Source organism: Streptopelia decaocto, assembly GCF_964273445.1.
Source record: "Streptopelia decaocto genome assembly, chromosome: 16".
Taxonomy (NCBI): Eukaryota; Metazoa; Chordata; class Aves; order Columbiformes; family Columbidae; genus Streptopelia; species Streptopelia decaocto.
Genome location: NC_138671.1, coordinates 11,117,562 through 11,137,602, shown reverse-complemented (window position 1 = coordinate 11,137,602; position 20,041 = coordinate 11,117,562). Strand labels below are relative to the sequence as shown.

Below are 20,041 nucleotides of genomic sequence, written 5' to 3'. Positions count from 1 at the left end.
GTTTGCTTGATCAAAGACTAGAGATGGATCCTCCCAGTCTCCCTTGTGAAGACTTAACACTTTTAAAAATTATCAGAAAACAACTTTATTGTTTGCTGTGGTCATCTGGGGTTACTCACACTGTCACATCATCGTTACTATGTGTCCCATTGTGTGGTTACCACAGCTTTGCTTTGGATAAAATGTCATTTATCTTACTGTGAGGGCAGAACTTTCATAATTTCAGAATTTGGCCTGGCCTTCCAAATGTCTAAGGGTGTTCAGATCTGGCAGGCACTTTGAATGAACCTTGTCAAAATTCTTCTGCTTTTTATCAAATGCTGCACAGGCTGCGTTCGACCTCTCCACGTCAATCATGAGGTCGTCCACTTCCCCCTGCAGCCTCTGCTTTGTCTTCTCCAGTGAAGCACACTTCGAGTTGACAGCCTCAATCTGCTCCTCCGACTCCTGCAGGCGCTGAGCAAGCTTCTTTCTGAAGGATGAGACAATCAATGCTGAGAGGAGGAAAATTCTATCATTCTCAGAAAATGGACAGAAAGGGAGTTTGGCATGAGAGAGGTGGGCAAAGAGAGCAATTTAGAAAGCTGTGGTGGTGTGAACAGAGAGCATCAAAACGAGCCAGGGTTGACACAGCATGCCGGAGTGGTGCACGGGCTGGGACAACACCTACCCAACTGGTTGACTATACCAATGTAGAGAAGAACTAGAAACACAGTTTCAACAATCACAGTATCACAGAATCGACTGGGTTGGAAAAGACCTCAGAGGTCATTGAGTCCAACCCTTGGTCCAACTCCAGTCCGTTTACTAGATCACGGCACTAAGTGCCATGTCCAATCTCAGTTTAAAAACCTCCAGGGACGGCGAGTCCAGCACCTCCCTGGGCAGCCATTCCAATGCCTGACCACTCTCTCTGCACAGAATTGCTTTCTAATCTCCAGCCTCAATTTCCCCTGGCAGAGTTTAAGCCCATGGCCCCTTGTCCTATTGCTGACTGCCTGGGAGAAGTGTAAAGAATGGAAGTGTAAAGAATGTGCTTTTTCAGCTACTATGATTAACTCTATAGTTAATGCACTGGAATTCTCCTTTCTGTAGACACTCCCAAGCTGCTACTCCTTCTCCTCCTTTAAACCTCTACTCGCTCCCCTTTTCACTCCTAACACATTAAAAAGCACACTGCTCTGCATATTCCCACTACAAGCATATTCTGGTTTCCTCCAGTTCCCTCTCACATTTATACTTAAATATCATTCTACTTGCTCCAGACCACCCCTTCCCGTACTTGGCCTCCTCCAGCTCCTCCGTGCGCTGAATAGCGTCAGTCTCGTATTTGGTTCTCCACTGGGCCACTTCGCTGTTGGCCTTGGACAGCGCACGCTGCAGCTCCCCCTTGGCTTCCTGCTCCTCCTCATATTGTTCCCGGAGCAAGTCACAGTCGTGGCGAGCAGACTGCAGGGCGTGGGCCAGGGCGTTCTTGGCCTGCGTATTAGAATTATACAAAATCAAAACATTAACAATTTGTGACTGAATTTTTTTTTAATGCATTTTGGTAAAAATTTCACATCTCACTGCACATGTGCAACAGTTGTGAGAGTAACAGAATGAGCAAAGTGAATAACATGAGGGACTCTGTGTTTCGGTCTTGATATTGTTGAACAAGATCAAGCGCTTGTCCATCTTGTCTGGGACAGTGCTGCTCGGACACATCTGCACCAAGTGCTTCAGGCGACAGACAAGGTGGGAATTATCTCTCAAGAAGTTTCTCCGTAAGCTTTTCAGGTAGAGTTTCGTGTTTATTTGAAAGTGGAAGAAACTTTAAACTGTTTTTTCCTATCTAACCCTAGGTCAGCTTGCACTCTGTCTCTCTTTCCTTTTTTTGGCTGCTGCTGTTTTCTTTGCCTTGGGGGTTTCCTGCACTGGTAAGGTATGCACTCAGAGCTATTTTCTTTCACTCATCTCATGCTTTTGGACTTCAGATAGCATGATAAAAAGGACTTAAATTGTCCTCCTTATTTCACTTCTAATGTCTCTATGATTCTATGATTCTCTGTGTTTTACTCCAAGGCAAAGTTCAAAAGTTTCATCATTCTGATATCTCCACCTTCCTCTGAGGAGAAATCTCATTTATTGTTTTAGCTCATTGATTTATTTTATGATTTGTTGGTCCAAATTAAAACAAGTCACCTTATTTTCTTCTTCTAGTTGCCTCTTCAGCTCTTCAGTCTGCTGAGTGAAAGCATGTTTGCCTCGAGTCAACTGGGAAATCAAGGACTCCTTCTCCTCCAGTTGCCGAGTAAGTTCACCTAATGAGAAAAGATTTACTTCTTTAGGCAGACATATGAGACATAAAACATAAAAATGAGAAGAGCTAGCCATATGGAAAGTGATTACAAGATATAATGTGGTAAAATGAAGGGAGACTAGCAATTTCATTCCCACCAGTAGGAAAAAGCTATCAGAGATAAATGTTGTGTTGGCATTAAAGGAAAGGGCATGAACTGATCACAAACTCACATATTAATTTTGATTGACAGTGCTTCTTTTGGTTTGGTTATATGTTTCTGTGGGTGGAGTCTCTGTGACTGCCACCAGGAGGAAATTCTACAGTCTGAGTTTTGTCAGATCACCCAGTGATGAATATATTACAGAATACACAGGCATTCAGACAGCGTATTTAAGTACTTGGCACAGGACCATTACGTTTCATCTAGGCACACACCATGCTCAGTCTGTAGTCGTGTTTTCTGTGTGTTCAGATCATTAATTAGCCGCATATGTTCATCATCTTTGGTTCTGACTTCACTGAACTGGTCTTCGAGAGCTCGGCACATCTTTTCCAGGTTGCTCTGTTAAGAGACAGAAAGCATATCCTTTAGCTCATCTAGTTGTTCAGAAGAACAATAGCAGTGATGAGAAATGTTTCTTCCTATGCAGCAACCTTGGCTTTGGAGACAGACTCCATGTTACTGGCCAAGTCGTCAATCTCCATCTTCAGCTCGCTCTTCTCCTTCTCCAGCTTCTGCTTCACTCGCTGCAGGTTGTCGATCTGCTCCCCAAGCTCAGCTGTGCTGTCCGCGTGCTTCTTGCGCAGGGCGGCAGCCGTGGCTTCGTGCTGCAGCGTGGCCTCTTCCAGGTCGCGACGCATCTTCTGAAACTCTGCCTCACGCTTCTTGTTCATCTCAATCTGAGCTGCCGTGGCCCCTCCTGCTTCTTCCAGGCGCTCGCTGATCTCCTCCAGCTCCCTGGAGAGGTCAGCACGCTGCTTTTCAGTTTTTGCACAGATTGCACGTTCAGCCTCAATTTCTTCCTCTAATTCCTCTGTTCGAGCCTGTGAAGGGTAGTTGGTTAAATGAGGACTTCCGAATAGACAGATTTGAAATTATCATTAAGGAATAAAGAACAAACGTTCCCAACCATTTATATCAGTGTAGAAAGTAAAGCACCACTAGAAATTTCACTGAATTGTTTCATAGGACATGGAATATTCTGTTTTGGAACAACAGTGACTGTAAAATCTGATATTTCATTTTATGTTATAGCTCAGAATGGATTCATCATGCTGTGCACTTTTTGGAAGAAACAGGTGATGCGTCACTGGAAAATGTAAAGGAATGTGAATTTCTTAGAAATTTCCCAAAGCTCAGGCCAAAACAAAGCAGTGTCCTCTCTCCATCAGTAAGCAGGATGGAAGAAAGCTTAAGATGGGCAACCGTGGGATAACAGGACTGAAGCAAACTGTCTTCCTGGCTCTGCATTGAGAAGCTGTCCTTCTCATGACAGATTATGTCACATTCTATTGTTTTCTTCGAAAAGTAATTCTTAGTGGCTTCACTACTGTTATAACTCAGTATCTGATCCATGTTCAAAGCCTGCCACAAGCTTCACTTTAGAAATTTCTTACGTAGTTATGTATGATTAGAGGCCAGAGTTTCTGTAAAAATGCCCTAAGATGAGAAAAGCACCTGGAGTCCATGTTAATTGTTTTCGTCATGTGTATGAAAATATTTTGTAGACCAGTCTAAGAAAAAATATCAATTAATTCCAAGGAACTTGTGCCCAGCTACTAAAACCAGCAATAACCCTTAGACTTTACCTGAAGCTCCTTGATTTTCTTTTGCAGCTGAGAACTTTGAGCCTGCTCATCTTCAATTTTACTTTGCAACTGGCTAATTTCAAAATCCTTTCTGTTAAAGAACAAGAATGCAAATTCAATACGGTTAAGATAAAATCTGAATTTCAGAATTCAGAGCTCGAAAACTGCAATACTTTTTTAGCCTGTCATCCATCTGTTGCTTGTCATTTTCCAGATCCATTATGGAATCCTGAGACATTTTCAGATCTCCCTCCAGTTTTCTCTTTGCTCTCTCAAGGTCCATTCGCAGTTTCTTCTCTTGTTCTAGTGATCCTTCGAGCTAAACCATAAAACATACTTTGAAACACATAAAATATACTTTGTAACTATTCTCGGTTTAACGAGAGTTGGAAATTGAATAGAAAAACTAATTCAATCCTATATACGCTTCTCATCTTCCCCTATGCTACATCTTGCTGCAAGATCAGAGCAACCATCACGCCTTGGTTTGAGATATTAAGCTGTCCACAGCTTGGCTGTGTGCAGTTGAAATGCGCGTTTTTGAAGAATACAGAGATCAAATTTTTCAGTGCCTGAAGTTCCTGGCATATAAACTGCTCAATATTGACAAGTTCCCAGTGTTCATAGCTTGCTGGAGTATATCTGCCCTGCACAGTAAGAGACCACAAGTGACTCTGCAGCAAACTTCAAGCTGCCACAGATATACTGCTCCAGCCGATTGGTTAAAAGGGGGCACAAAAGCCTACAATGCTGAAATACCCAGTAATGAACATAGCTTAAATAGGCAGGGAAAGATGAGACATGTACTGGATTCTACTGTCGACTGCCAATGTTTTATTAGCTGAAATAATTAGAGCTGGCTTCGCTGCTTTAGGTGCTGCTTATACTCTCAACTACAGATTTCTAGTCTCTTCTAATCCATAAGAGCATCCACCCACACAATCTAAAAGCTTTTTCTTACATCATCTACTTGCTGCTCCAGTTTGGTCTTGGTTTTGGTGAGTGTACTGACTTTGTCTTCCTCAACTTGCAAGTCATCCAGTGTCTGCTGGTGAGCTTCCTGGAGGGCCTTTTTCTCCTTAGTGAGTTTAGAAATGTTTTCATCCAGACCTGCCATCTCTTCAGTAAGATTCTTAACCTGTGAAGACAGTCGACATCCATGCTATGAGGGGGCACCCTGAGGAACGACAGACTGAGAACGCAGTGACTGCACCCTTGCAAAATCTTGCATGGATGTAGTCAAAATGCTCTCCACAGAAGGTCTGTGTTGTTCACGATGATGGTAGCAACAGGTGTCATGCCTGACAGTCACAGCTCTCTGATCCTGCAATGGTAGGAGTTCTTGGTTTAGTATTTTTTACTACCAGCCCAAGCCTGCTGAATTCTACAGTGGAACATGCACTGGACTGTCACTTTCCTCCTCAACCTTTTCCCACTGGGATTTACAAAAAGCCTCTGAATTGTTCTTGATCAAAAAATTTATTTACAGCCACAAATTCTCAGCAAGTGAGGTTATTTAAAAAGATATCAAATTCCAAGCATAGCCAAAGATATGTTAAGTTTTTTGTAGAAGTAAAGAAACATGATAACATGACAAAGAACCTTATGCCCTTGGAACAGGTGATCACAAATTCAGGGCAGGGGCTTCTACCTGGGCTACTGGATATATCAGCCTTGCTAGCTTCATCTTGGAAATGTATTCCTTCAATGGAGCATTGAACAGCAGCACCCTTATCTCAAACACACCAGGCGCTGTGCATTAGCCTGCCTGACTGTTGCCTCCCATTTGTCTCATTCGGATGGGAAGCTTGACAGCAGGGATAAGGGTATTCCACTCTGCTGAGTGCTTTAGCTACGTGGCCCTCATATCTGATAAGATGGTCCTTCATCCTAATACCCAGCACCAGCTAGATTTCCTCTAAGCATTCGTATAAAATGTCCAACATATCTGTAATTGCAAATTTAGGATCCAGCATCATTCTCAGTGATGGCAGTGAAGGGAACCTCAAGGCTGTAATTACATCTCTGCTGGTATTGTTTCCACAGCAGGACTGAACACTGTCACCACAGCCGTCGGCTTTTGAATTCTAATATATATATATCTCAGTTCTGTCTCCTCACATTGATCGTTGAGATGCACGTGAAGAAACCTGTGCTTTTACTGGGAGATAAATAGCCACACCTGATGTTGCTACACTGACAGTCTCAACCTTAGAAGTCAGGGAGAACGCTCGTCATATCGTCAAGTCAATGGAAGGGAAGGATGTCCATCCTAGCTGAGGCCTGGGCTTCTAAATATAAGAGAATTATAAGAAAACATTTGACATCTGCAAAATCGGTTCTCCTCAACACATGTGAGAAAGGACCAGCATAGCTGTTCTGTGCTGAGCTACTCACAAGCATACTAGTCCTCCATTGCGCACAGGAGACACAAATACACTGGTTCCTTATGACTGTAAACAGCCAAATACGGCAATTCTCTATCAAGCACCATTATGACCTCTTAACTATTTTGAACTGTCACAGAAAGTATATTTTTCCTAAGAGGAAGATATAATTAAAAAAACCCCCACATTCTGTCAGAGGTGATTAAGTAGCAATACCCCTCTCCTGTGCCTTGAGTACATAACACTTGCATTCAGAGCACTTAGGAATGACTGCAGCTTTCCACAAAACTGAAAATGGTCATGGGAAACTGAAAATTGTCATGGGAAACTGTCTGGGGAAGAATGATTCCCCAATTCCTTTGTCACCTTATTCTCTGTTGCATGCTTCTCTTTTTCCACTTTGGCCAGAGTCAGTTCAAGGTCATCAATATCTTTCTTCAGCTCAGAGCACTCATCTTCAAGTTTCCTCTTCTTTGCTGTCAGTTCAGCATTCATCTCCTCTTCATCCTCTATTCTTTCACTTAGTTCTTTAATTTTAGCTTCCAGCTGGATTTTACTTCTGATGAGTCCTTCGCATCTCTCTTCAGCGTCAGCTAGATTTTCACTCTCCTGTTAGAACACATCGAAGGCACGTCTTATTTAGCATAAAAAAGACAAAAGGCAACATATGTTTTTCAAGCACCATCTTCAGGAAACTGATTAAACAAGTCAGGGAAGAATTTCTTACGCAAATCACAGTAATGTGTATGATTTGAGCACGAGGAAATTGTCCTGCTCAGTCATGGCTAGGAAAGTGGACCATAATCCCATAGTAGAGACACTTCAGCTGGTCAGATGGTTTGACTACAGTACCATGCAATAGACTCACAGGCTTCAGTCATAACAAGGAACCTACAAGGTATCAGTGAGATAAATAGGTGGGCAGCAAACTGGATTTCATGGAAGCATGATTTTAGATGTGGATTTGCAAACCATATAGCATTTCAAAGTCATCTTTCATAGAGTGTTGGATGACTCTGTGTTTAATAAGCTCTTCCAACTCTAATGACACAGATCAGTCTGTCTCTGCCCGAACTTCTCCCACTTTATTCACATGAGGCTAACCTTGCTCCCATCATTCTTTAATCTCTCAGCCAAGACAACGGTCAAGCTCAGCCTAAATTGTAGCCTGCAACTTATACTATAAGTAACATTTTGAGACAGATGATTAACAGATAAAATTTTGTCTAAATTAATACTGTGATGATACATTCTAAACAGAATAGAGAAAAGGTATCATTGCCTCCCAGAAGAGTTATGGCTGAAAGCTATTACTGAAGTAACAGAAGATGGTATGTGTAATTCTCTCTCAGATTCTGTCTGAAACCAATAATGCACTGAAAACCATAGGTAGTGAGTGTGCATCTTCTGAGGACAAACCCAGAGAAAACGATGCTTGAGGAATCTTTCAAGTGGGCTTGACAGAAATTCCCTCAGGAAAATGGGACTTAGCAAGAAGACAGGAAGGACTCTTCCAGTACTGAAGCAGTGAGAAGCTGCGAGTTGAGAAAGTCAGGCAGCACACTTGAGGGCAATTATCATACCTTAGGAGTTCTTTTATGTTCTAAAGTCTGAAATTTGTGTGCTTTAAAAGGCATTCTAACCTGGAAGTTAGTTAATCTAGTTAAACCTGAGCTTCTTTGTTTTCTTGGCTTAACAGCTATGAAGGAGTAATAAATAAAGTGAAGCCCCAAATGCTTGCAAATGGGGCGGATTCTGGAGAACAGAGCATTAAGCACCAAGAAGGGTACAAATAAACTCAGAAAACTGGGTGAGGTTAAGCTGAAGTTCTGAGAAAGGATTCAGATAATTAATCTGATGTTCATCATGCACAGTTACAGCCTCGGTGCTTGAAGCAATACAGGACTCCTGTCAAAACCCAACTGGTTTCAAAAGAACAGGGAAACAACTAACCGGTCCACTTGCACCAGGCTGCCTTTGCCCATGTACTATCTTATTACCTTTTAAAACCTAACAGTATTCATGTCTTGTGCAATTTCAGTCTCTGCTCAGCAGTGTTCCAGAGAAAAGCATCAGTCTTTGTTCCACAGTTTCAGTCCTGTTTCTGACAGAAAAGCTCCCCTGCCCTGGCTCCATATTATAATGGTCAGCAGATGTGGAAACAGCCTGTATTTCATTCAGAATCAGATACTGTTGTTAGGAGCACGTTGCATATACGTTGCATCTGATTCTTCACTGGTGACTGCTTAATAGTGAAGTGGGTTTACATGGGAGCCCAGTCAGAATTTCTTGCGTTCTTGCTGATGGTAATGTTCTATGTGTGCTTTGTACTCGCTTTGCTTAGGTATAAATGACAAGATCAGATACAAAGCAGTGGAGAATCTGACCTTGTTACATGCCTATTTATGAAGGACAATGGAAAAGAGAAGGAATAAAGCAGCAGAATAGGAGGAAATGGGATGAATGTGAAAATGGAGGTTACTCACAGATTGAACCTGAAGCTGCAGGTCGTTTTTCTCTTGCAACAGGGTCACCATTTTCTCCTCCAGCTCTTTCCTTTTTGCCTCAGACTTCGCAAGCTCCTCCTTTGTTTTCTCAAACTCCTCTTTCATGTTGGCCATCTCCTTCTCCGATTCTGCGCTCTTCAGCAAGGGCTTCATCTTGAAGTACAGCTTCATCCAGGGCCAGTGCTTCACATTCATGAATGCTCTTACATTGTATTGGATGATATAAATGGATTCTCTGAAAACACATGAAAACACCATTTATGAAGCTAATGAGACTTAGGCTGGAAACAAACTCTTATTATTTGCCATACAGCATCAGCGTTTTCCTCAAGCAAATTTTGTGTGAGACTTTTGTCCTCACCTCCCTTGCTTTTATTAAAGAGTCGTTTCTAGGTCCTTGAACTGGTTCAGTAGACTGAACAATAACTATGTCTGGATATAAGAGGCAGAAATACTCCAAACCAGACAAACTTCTCTGGTGTGTTGCCTGGGAATCTCTGGGACTTTCCTCAGTCTCAAGGCAAGTGCAAGTGCTTAGGTGGATACCAGGGTGAAAATTGACGTCCTTGAAGTACTGCTGCTGAGATTATGAATCTGAGACTTACTGTCAATTGCGGAAACGGCAGCTTGATGCTTTTTGGGTCACTCAGAATAGCAAATACCATATCAGAAATTACTGACACAGAAACTGAAAACAAAATTAAGTGGTTTTGTGGGACTGAATGCTAAAGAATGTTGTTGATGCCCATAGTTCAAGGGGAGATCTGACAATTCCTTGCAGAGAAATTCTTGAGTAAGAGTTATTGAATTCTTGGAAACTATCCCTGGCTCAGGAAGCCCCTGAACTAAATTAATACTGCAGAGTATTACACATGAAAGCAGCTGGTTGGCAGAGCATCCTATACATTTACACATTCCTTGCTCCCCCTAAAGCTTTCACTTGCCAACAACATTTGAGTAAGTTTGCTTGGCTTGCCCAGTTCTGCCACTCCTACACTCTAAGTTTTGCATGATTCATCCCATCTCAAAGCGAGAGAGCTGAAATGTGAAGGGTATCTGGGATGGTCAAAAGTATGGAGTACTTCCTCTGTACAAGCTAGAATTGTCCATCTTAGGTGACTGAGCCATGAAGGAAAATTAAAGAAAAGGAGAGCAGAGAGAAATGATATGCCATTCCTTACAAAACCAATGTGATCCAATGAAATTATCATACAACGTCATGTTCAGACAAACCTTTGCACTTGTTCTGTTTGGTATCTCCATCAGAGGGTTCTTTAAAGGTTCAAAATGGTAAGTTCATTCCTGGAGAAAAGGGTCGCTGTTAAATACTAAATATCATGGTCCAGCTGCATGCTTCCATTGATAAATAGCCATTACTAGAATTTGGGAGGCTATAACAAGGAAACTATTAGTTTGTGCTTGCTCTGTTTCCCCTAGTGTTTCTAAGGGTCTTTCCTGAGGACAGTTTTTTGCCTGAGACATATACTGCATTGCTGGACTTTTGGTCTGACACAGTGTGATTGTTAACATTTTCTTATATTACCTTCTTGCATTCATCTTTTTAAATTCAGTTCTCATGAGGTAACCTCTGCACATAGCTTGTGTGTGCGTGATGAGGCTCACAAGCTTCTCATCTCTCATCTCTTCTAAAAGTCCCAGGAGACCTGCCTTGAAGAACACCTAGAACATAAAATAGAGTCAAGTAGTTTGAGGCTTAGACAGATACACAACCATTGGCAGATGTTGCAGGGTGAACTACTTATCTCATCCTATCTCGTAAAATATATGGAAGCTGAGCTATCTGAAAGTGGCAGAATATGCCATCTGAAATCTAGACAGTCTTGGCTGAAAATAATGTGATGACAAAAGGACACGTCTTCTCATCAGAGGTAATTTTGGAAAAATGCCTGCAGAGTAAAGGTTTAACAGCTAGAGAGATTTTGTGTCAGTGTTCATATCCTCAGTGTTCCTGTGATTCATGACACGTCACTCTATGCATGATCTAGTCACATTATTGCAGTGTTTTTTGGTACCTGCTCCAGTGCAGGTTGTGGAAGATCTAGCTCATCAGTAGTTATTAAAACAAAGAGTTAAATTTCAACTTAGTACTAAATATTAATGTCTCTTCGCTCTACTCTACCCATCTATGTCAGGCTCAAGATTTGCTCTGTGAACTGACTTAGAGATGGCTTGAGAAGAATACATGAGGTCTGTTCGCTAGCATAGGTGTTTGGGTTTTTGTACAGAGATAGTACTGCCTTGGCTGTGCTGATCAGAGAATCAGTGTCCCACCTAACACTGCTTTGGTTATGGAAGACAAGCTTGTGTGTGCTTAAATCCCATGCAAATCTGACTGTCCAAACTTGTCTGAGCCTGTCTAATGTGCATTGATACAAACGAGTTCAACTGGCAGAGAAAGGGCAGCAGTAGTTCCAGTTGCGGCCATGCTGGGTCATTCTGGTAGTGTGGTGTTCCCAAAGCTGACAGTACTGCCCCTCACACATATGCCCAGAACCAGACAAGTTCTCTGTACTACTTGTTAATGGTATACTTGGCTTCTAATCATTGTGACGGCTGATTTCTCACGCAAGAAATGAACAACATTTTTGCCATTAGTTACACCATCTCTTCCACAAGGACATTACCTTGGTGTGGCCAAATCTGTATTGGTTGTGGTCAACATCAATGGAGGAAAGGAGCTTTTCCGAAGCCTTTTTGCTGTCAATGAATTGGCCTTCTGGAATGGCTGAGGCATTAAGAATCTTGTACCTGTGGTAAGAAGGTTGTAAGGACTGGTTGCAAACAGCATGAGGAAAATAGGATCCATCCTATCTCATAAAATATATGGAAGCTGAGCTATGTGAAAGTGGCTGAATATGCCACCTGAAATCTAGACAGTCTTGGCTGAACATAATGTGATGACAAGGGGACACGTCTTCTCATCAGAGGAATCTGTTGGCTGTATAACAACAGAGTATGTTGTTACATACAAAGTTAATGTGCATACTTAGGAATGTCTGCACGTCCAGTAATTAGGAAGAGCAGAGTGAGAACTTGTCAACTTCTCTTGTCTTGTTTCATTGATGAGAGGAACACTACCCAAAGTTAAAGATGAATTAAAACTACTAACAAAAATCACTTATATCCCAAAGAAATTAAAATATTGCACTGCTTACAGTCTCTACAAGTTGCACCACTGAATTCTTGAGTTTAAACTAAAAGTGGCATAGTATTATTCTGTAAATGCTAACAGTAGGTCTTAGCATTTTGCAGGGTAACTTAGTGATTAAGGTAATCCTGTGTCATGGACAGGACCACCTAATCCTTCTGAGGAGTTTCTTCAGATATATCAAAGAGGATGTGACTGTACACTGGAGTGCTTATTCTCAAGTCTACCTTGCAAGGCTATATGTAAAATCAAGACAGTGAATATGGTGCAGTGAATTTATGCTCTATTTTAGGCTTCTATTGTAGTTCCTTCTGAACTTCAGCACATTTCCTTTGAACTGTAAAGCACTTTATGGCTCTGGACCATGGCCATTATGGATAGATTCCTTCACCTGTCACATCAAATTATAATTTTACAATTGAGACAAGCTGATGCCTTACTGAACATCAGGTTGCAGGGCATTTTCAGAGAGGTCTTGGGTCCTTTTCATACCAGTTCAGCATGGAAGATGCTAGTGTTACACTTTATTATAACAGCAGCCGGTTCTGATTCAGCATTTTATAGCAACAGAGCTCACATGAACCAGTTTGTCTCCTTTTTAAAGATGAGGAAAACAAGGCACAGGATGCAGGCCAGTGACAGGCCACTGGCAAAGCCCTGGATTTTGGAATGCTTGGTCAGTGCAGTGTAAGGATGCTGTGCTGATGTGTGTTGGTTTTGTATCTGTACTCTGGGAGACTTTAAAAGAGCACTCTCTGATGCCACTTAATTAATTACATTACAAGCATTTTGCACCTCTTTGAATCATTGGGCATTGACTACAATTTAGAAATTATACTGGTTCTGATAAATCAAGAAATCACTGGTCTGATCAAAGAGAGAGAGACTGGAGTGACCTAAGGCAGTATTAATGACTCGGTTCCCTCAAATACCAGTAATCTAGGCTGATTCAGAAAGTGTCTCTCCATGATGTTACCAGGCTTGTCACCTGAGTGGTGGGTTTACTGAGTCCTTATCCTAACAGACAGTAATAACTGAGGACCTACCGTTGCTTAAAGTCCGCATAAAGGATTCTGCTTGGAAACCCCTTCCTGCAAATTCGGATGCCTTCTAGAACCCCATTGCACCGCAGCTGATGCATCACCAAGTAATGGTCCATTTCACCTTAAATAAAACACATCCATCATGAGTCTCTTTTTCTTCCAAAGAATCTCTATATGTATTAGCATTCCAGAATTACCTTACCTTCCTTTTTTTGATAAAATGCAACCAGTTCTTGATTAAAGATGCAGTAAGTGAAGAGAGAACAGGCCTTCCTTTCATACCAATTGCAGAGAGTTGCTTCAGTGAGGTGAGCTTTGCTGAGAATGCCCAGGCCAGCAGTGATTGTGAATCACCAATGGCCAAAAGGCCTAAGACCGCATTACTCAAAAATGGCAGGAGAGCACATTAGGAGACCAGCTGAAAAATCTCCAACAGCATCAGCATCCTCATTGGATAAAGGTAGAGGTGGCACAAGGTAGAGTTTAGTACCATCTAGGCAATCAGCTCTTCACATTATTTAAGATTTTACCTTGGATATCTCATACAAGTGTTGACTATACTCAAACTTAATTAGATTTGATAGCTAGATGGATTCTAAAACAGGAGTGGATAAGCAGGTTGCCTAAAGTTCTCAGTCTGCCCTTAGAGGACAGTTGATTAAAATTGAAGGAATTATCTTTTTCTTCCTAAAATATCTATTGGATATAATAATCAATGGTATTTCTAAGTCTTATTCCCAAACATTATAAACAAAGTACAACTGGCAGAATAAAACCCTCTTGGAATCACTTTATCGTGAAGGAATTTCCATCAGCTACTAGAGACATTAATTAGTACATAATGGTCCGTATGCTTAACTCTATCATTCAGCATAATCAATAAAGGTGTACCCAAAGGAGTTGTTAGAAAAGTCATGTATAAGCAGCCTAATACCGTCTAACAATTAGAAGATGTCCCGTTTCTCTTCCTTCACTCCACCATCCTTAATTTTGCTCACACAGAACTACCTTTTTTTCAGATTCCCTCTGAGTCGCCTCTGTCAAAACAACCAACTGAACCTGAAACATCAGCCATACCTGGCAAAATCATTCATTCAAATATGCCTTTCTATTTTAGTAGGTTTCCTTAATTGCCCTCTTAAACTTTCTCAACTGTTAAGACTCCAGTGGGATTCCTCTTTCCTTTCTTTAGGATACAAAGTGTGGACATTTCCTTTTGGGCTTTCATTTAGTCAGTGGAATGAAACAATTTTCTTTCTAGGATGTGATTAATCTCATCTAAAGATAAATGTATAAAAGAGACCAGATGAGTCATACTTTAAAATGTCAGCTTCTCTTCACTGAGTATAAAAGGAGTTTGGCTGATGGCTGAAATGTGAACGCCATACATATGCATGTTGCTTAAATCCTGCTTGTGGTCTTCAGGGTTACTCAGAGAGACATAAACAAGAAAGGCAAGAAATGTTCTGAAATGTGTCTTTTGTTTCCTGAGCAGATTAAACAGCTGCTAAGCTCCTGTTTTCTGGTACTCCTGTTCCATTCCCTACATTCTACTAGTATCTACATTTTCATTCTGCCAGTATCAGTCCTCATAATGATTAGACTCCTAAAACCCACACAGGCAACTCTCTCCCCAAGTACTTTAATTTAACGGCCACATGAAAATACTCCTGAACTTGACCATTCTTGGAGACTAAATCCTTTGTGAGGGTTTAATATTCAATTAAATAAAGGAAGAAAAGTAACTTTATATCAAAATGCTTTCCAAGTGCTAGCAGCACCCAGCAGCTTGTACATGGAATTCTACAAATGATGTATAATTTATTTGACAGTCTTCCAGCTCAGTGAATCAGATCCTAACACTGAATGTTTAGAAATCAGTAAATGGTCTTTGGCTGAACTGAACAATTCTGTATGACATGGTGGTCCTAAAAACCAGGCATTTGTTAGGGGTTTGCTAATGCTGTTACCCTCAAAACACAATTTTATCATCTGTAATCAGTCTCCTCTTTATCATCTTCAGCTCTGTACACACATTATGTAAAGACAGGTGAGGGTTGTGGACCATGTAATGCTCAAAATTTTACACTCACAGTAAGCAATACAAGAAGGTTTACTTGGGCACTGTCCTGTAGGCCAACCCTCACAAGAACTTAACATGGAAAGGGAGCTGTTTTGGAAGAAGTTGGTGTGGAAGCTAAGCAAGCCGACTCCCTGCAGTCCCGTGTCTTCAGAGTATAATGATGGACTTACCAGGTGTCTTGGTCTCATTAGGAATCAGGCAACGCACAAAGTGAGGATGAGTACTTCTCAGGTTAGTCATCAACTTGTTTAGGTTTTCCTGTGATAGAACAAAACATGGGTTTGACCTTTAAGCTACAAAGCTTTTCCATTCTTATTCAAAGATCAAGGAACTACAGAATCACAGAATGGTTTGGATTTCAAGGGCCTTTGAAGGTCATCAAGCCCAAACCCCTGCCATGGGCAGGGACATCTTTCACTAGATCAGGTTGCTCCAAGCCCCGTCCAACCTGACCTTGAGCACTTACAATGATGGAGCATCCACAGCTTCTCTGGGCACCCTGTTGCAGTGTCTCAGCACCCTCATAGTAAAAAAATTTCTCCCTTATGTCCAATCTAAACCTACCCACTCTCAGTTTAAAACTGTTGCCTCTTGTCCCATCACTACAGGCCTTGGTACAAAGTCTTTATCCATATTTCTGATAAGCATGCTTTATATGTTGAAAGGCCTCAATAAGGTGTCCCTGAAGCCTTCTCTTCTCTAGGCTGAACAACTCCAACTCTCTCAGCCTTTCTTCACAGGAGAGGTTCTCCAGCCCTCATATCATTTTTGTGGAATCGTGGCTCATTTAAAAGGAAATTCACATACCCTGAACACAGCAGACACGGTCTGGAAAGAGCCCCCCTTCTTCTTAGCTCCCTTCTTGCCTCCACCACTGTCACCTTGGAAGTAGAGAGGAGGTGAACAGTTAGAGTAAGCAGTATGTTTTGTAGGCCTCACCTTCCTTTCTTTGGTCATGGGCCAATAAAATAACTAATTTTTGATTTTAAATGCTAACCCACTGCTTCATGGGAGTTTCAGTGAACTGCTGCTAGCTGGTTGTTGATCAGCATATGGTATATTTGGTCTCAGATGCAGGATTTACATTGCACAGTATATGGTTTTAATGATATGGAACACTATGGCCTGACATGAGTTTCATAATAGTGTACTCAGTACTACTAGTCAAATTGCTTTTACTTATAGATATGTCCACTTTTTTGTTTGTTCCTTGGTTTTTAATTACATGAAAGGCTGCAAGAATGTGGCTCAGCAGAGGACATTCATTTATCAGTGTGGTGAAGCCTTCTTTAGAAAAATCTCCTAATCAAATGTCCCAGGTGAAGAATAGGGCTGTATTCTGAGTTAAGGCACCCAAAGGCAGGAAGGAAATCGTAGTCTCAGGAATACAAGTCCAAGCAGCTCAGTGCCTTTTCCTATTTGCTGCAATGTTGAAGCCAATTAAACCAAGTCTTAAATTGAGTGTTTATGCTCTGAATTTCACACCTTATTGAAAATTTCATCCCCACAAACTTTTTTTCTCACCTTCCATATGCTGATGATACCTGCAAGGCTGACAGCTGACTCATGCCCACTGTTTCCTAGGAGCTTGCTCAGACATGTTGTGTCAGCCAAACTGAGCTGCAGGGACTTTCTTGAGCCTCAATCCCTGCTGTCCATATCCCTGATGACTGAGTTGTCTACTACTGTGTACTGCCTTTTCTTTTTGCTTAGCATCCGGGCTGCCAGAATATTGGGGACTTCTTTGTAGAAATCTGTGTGGCCATTTTTGGTAAGGCAGAAGTCTTGACTGTCCCACTTGATGGTCTTCAGCCACAAAAGGGGCAAGAGATTGGACTGCTCTCTGATGCCCCTAGAGGACTTCTGACTTAAATTATCTGTCTCATTTTCCCCTGCAACACCAGGACTGTTCAGGTGGATATGAAATAGTTCCATGATCTCCTTTTAGTTGCTCCTGTTCACCTCAGGAAACAAAACTCTGTCCCCAAAGACTATAAAGTGCTTGCACTTTGCATGTATATGTGTCACCTGCCTAGAGGATGAATAAACACGCACATGATTCACCACATAGCAAGTCAGGAAACATATGCCTCCTGTCACTTTGGTTTGGACTTGCTGAGATTTACTTCTCTGCACCACATGAATGTGGTGTTTTCAGCAATTCTGCATGTTGGTATCTTAGATTTGGCATATCTGGGTGCACGCAGAAACAAGGCCACAATAGCAGATGATAGTCTATAGTATACCACAGAGAGGAGAAGCAGGAGTAGATTTTAGTTGATTCTTGCCTTATCAATCATCCCTGAAAAATAACTTACTTGTTTCTGCACCAGCGTAGTTAGAGAAAAGGAAGGACAGCAGCTTCAAGGATGATTTCTGGTACAGCCCCACAACAGTTTCGTTCAGGGGGTCCTTGTTCTTATCAAGCCAGCCAGAGATGTTGTAGTCCACCGTGCCAGCGTAGTGCACCAGGGAGAAGTGAGCCTCAGCCTTGCCTTTGACTGGTTTGGGCTTCTGGAAGTTGTTGGACTTGCCCAGATGTTGGTCATAGAGCTTGTTCTTGAAAGAGGTGTCAGTTGCCTTGGGGAACATGCACTCCTCTTCCAGGATGGAGAAGATGCCCATGGGCTGGGAGAAATACGAATGCATGAAGAAATTAAGTGGTGGGGAGAAAAAAGTAAATAAAATGTCGCCTTGCATATGATTTGTGCCTTGTTTCAGTGTCTAATTTGTACTGCACAATTTCTTAATACATAGCTAGTTACTGTAATAATCAGGCAAACTATAATGTTTGTGTTGCTCAAGCTACTACCCATGAACATAGCAATGCGACAATACTGTTTACATACATCTTTGACTGAAAGGCTGTATATATGTATAATAATCAATTGTTCCAATTATCTTTATGCTACATCATTAGGAAGTACATTTCAGCATCCTGTTTGTGGTACTGTTGCTGTTGTGTATGTCTGCTACAAAGCTATCAGGTTGCAATTGTCAACGTGAACTTAATTTAATGGCTCCTCAGGAATGTGGATAGATAACTAATATCTGACAAACTTGTGTTCTATCTCCAGTGAATGTGCATGATGGATCAGATTTTCCTCACACTCATTTGGAGTGTAAATGGCAATAACCTGGGACTGTAGAACACCCGTAGACTTTTAATTTGTCTTAGAATTCTATTTAAAATACGCAGAAATGTAGGCACATTCTCAGCGACATCAGAGCTTTCATCTGAGCTACATTAGGTATCTTCTGATAGTGCAGATAAGCACATCCTCTCATTTTGCTAGACATGGATGTGACCTGCACTTCGTTGGCCTAGAGGGAATTCGAGGAGTTTCTTCTTGGTATGAACCTTTTTTTTTCCTTTTTTAACATTTTTTTTTAATATTAATAAGATGCCATTAGATGCTCACATCTGATTTCAGCCAGACAGCTGCCAGAGCTAGAATCAGGGATCCTCCAGAGCAGCAGCAGCCACAGGAGGTGGATGTTGGGCAGGAATGCCATGTTTGGAATGAAGAATTTGCTCTCTAGGTGTGGCTGCTGTCTCAGAGCTCTGGGCTTAGCATTTATCTTGCCTAACTGTAGGCACCTGTAAAACAGAATCTAGATCTGAGTTAGCTGTCCATATTGCTTTTCTGCAATGGAAATATTATAAAGACATTTCACAGAATCATCAACAGAACATACTTGGTAAGGAGATTATTTGCTTCCTAGAAGTATCTGCTTTTCTCCTGTCATTACAAAAGAGACTATGGCCTTAGGTCAGCATAGGTGTTCTGCTTCCTTTGGCTCCAATACTGTGTATTGCATAGATATGTGACACAAAATGTGTGAATACTGAACAGTAAGTGTGGATTTTGGGTGTTAAATAGAGCAATAGGCAACAGGCACTAGCTGTGACTGGTAGTGCTGCCTGTAGATGCTGTTGTGGTGGGAAGTGTGGGGGGTTAGCAAGAAACGCGAGGCTTGTGTGTGCGAAGGCATAACCTATGGGCATGAATACTGAGCAGTGGACATGCACGTGGGGTGGAATCAGTCACTGGGCACTGGGCATGGGTGATAGTGCTCGGAGCAGATAACTGTATGCTCCTGAGAGGGAAGATGTTTGGGTATGTGCATATTGGATTTGCACATGATGTGTGAGTGCTGTGTACAACCACTGGCCGCTGGCTTTTAACAGAGCAGTGAAGGGTTGATTCCCATTAAGATCCCCAGTGCAGAACCAGTGGGCAGTGACAGAGGGGCCATAAGGAGTTGTGTTGCTAGAACCAAGAACTTAATTCTATCCATTACTGCAAGGAGTAAGACTTGAAGTTCACTTTACTGTTAAAGGCAGTCTTGTTAAAGGCATCACATTAGCATTGTGTACCCCATCTTCCTGCCATCCCAGCCGTATTGTTCAGGAAATCATTGTTTGTGCAGAAGCAGCCTATCCAACTGCTTCTTATGTGAAAGGGTCATTCAACCATAATGTGTCAATTTATTAAGAAAGATTGGACTAAAATAAATGACCATAAAAGAAATGTGCTCTCCTAAAATTAAATGATTTCCTGTACCTTCTCGATGAGCTCAATGCAGGCAGCCAGGTCCATCCCAAAGTCAATGAACTCCCATTCAATTCCCTCCTTCTTGTACTCCTCCTGCTCCAGCACGAACATGTGGTGGTTGAAGAACTGTTGCAGTTTCTCATTGGTGAAGTTGATGCACAGCTGCTCCAGGCTGTTGAACTGTAAATTCAAAATATAAA

At 41.7% G+C, this 20,041-nt stretch overlaps 1 protein-coding gene across 1 annotated transcript in view; it reads right to left on the bottom strand.

Annotated features, from left to right (window-relative positions):
- The window catches only part of LOC309447117 (myosin-4-like), a gene marked incomplete at both ends in the record, with an annotated part of 35,092 nt that overhangs the window by 9,254 nt on the left and 5,797 nt on the right, over positions 1-20,041 (bottom strand). Inside the window, 17 exons of the mRNA XM_082067424.1 lie at positions 289-472; positions 1,283-1,479; positions 2,185-2,303; positions 2,720-2,846; positions 2,939-3,328; positions 4,094-4,184; positions 4,267-4,412; positions 5,055-5,231; positions 6,847-7,089; positions 8,967-9,222; positions 10,531-10,667; positions 11,633-11,756; positions 13,203-13,320; positions 15,453-15,540; positions 16,090-16,163; positions 17,601-17,910; positions 19,851-20,021. Of these exons, the coding sequence (XP_081923550.1) occupies positions 289-472; positions 1,283-1,479; positions 2,185-2,303; positions 2,720-2,846; positions 2,939-3,328; positions 4,094-4,184; positions 4,267-4,412; positions 5,055-5,231; positions 6,847-7,089; positions 8,967-9,222; positions 10,531-10,667; positions 11,633-11,756; positions 13,203-13,320; positions 15,453-15,540; positions 16,090-16,163; positions 17,601-17,910; positions 19,851-20,021 (2,952 nt within the window). The remainder of the gene's footprint in view (positions 1-288; positions 473-1,282; positions 1,480-2,184; positions 2,304-2,719; positions 2,847-2,938; positions 3,329-4,093; positions 4,185-4,266; positions 4,413-5,054; positions 5,232-6,846; positions 7,090-8,966; positions 9,223-10,530; positions 10,668-11,632; positions 11,757-13,202; positions 13,321-15,452; positions 15,541-16,089; positions 16,164-17,600; positions 17,911-19,850; positions 20,022-20,041) is intronic.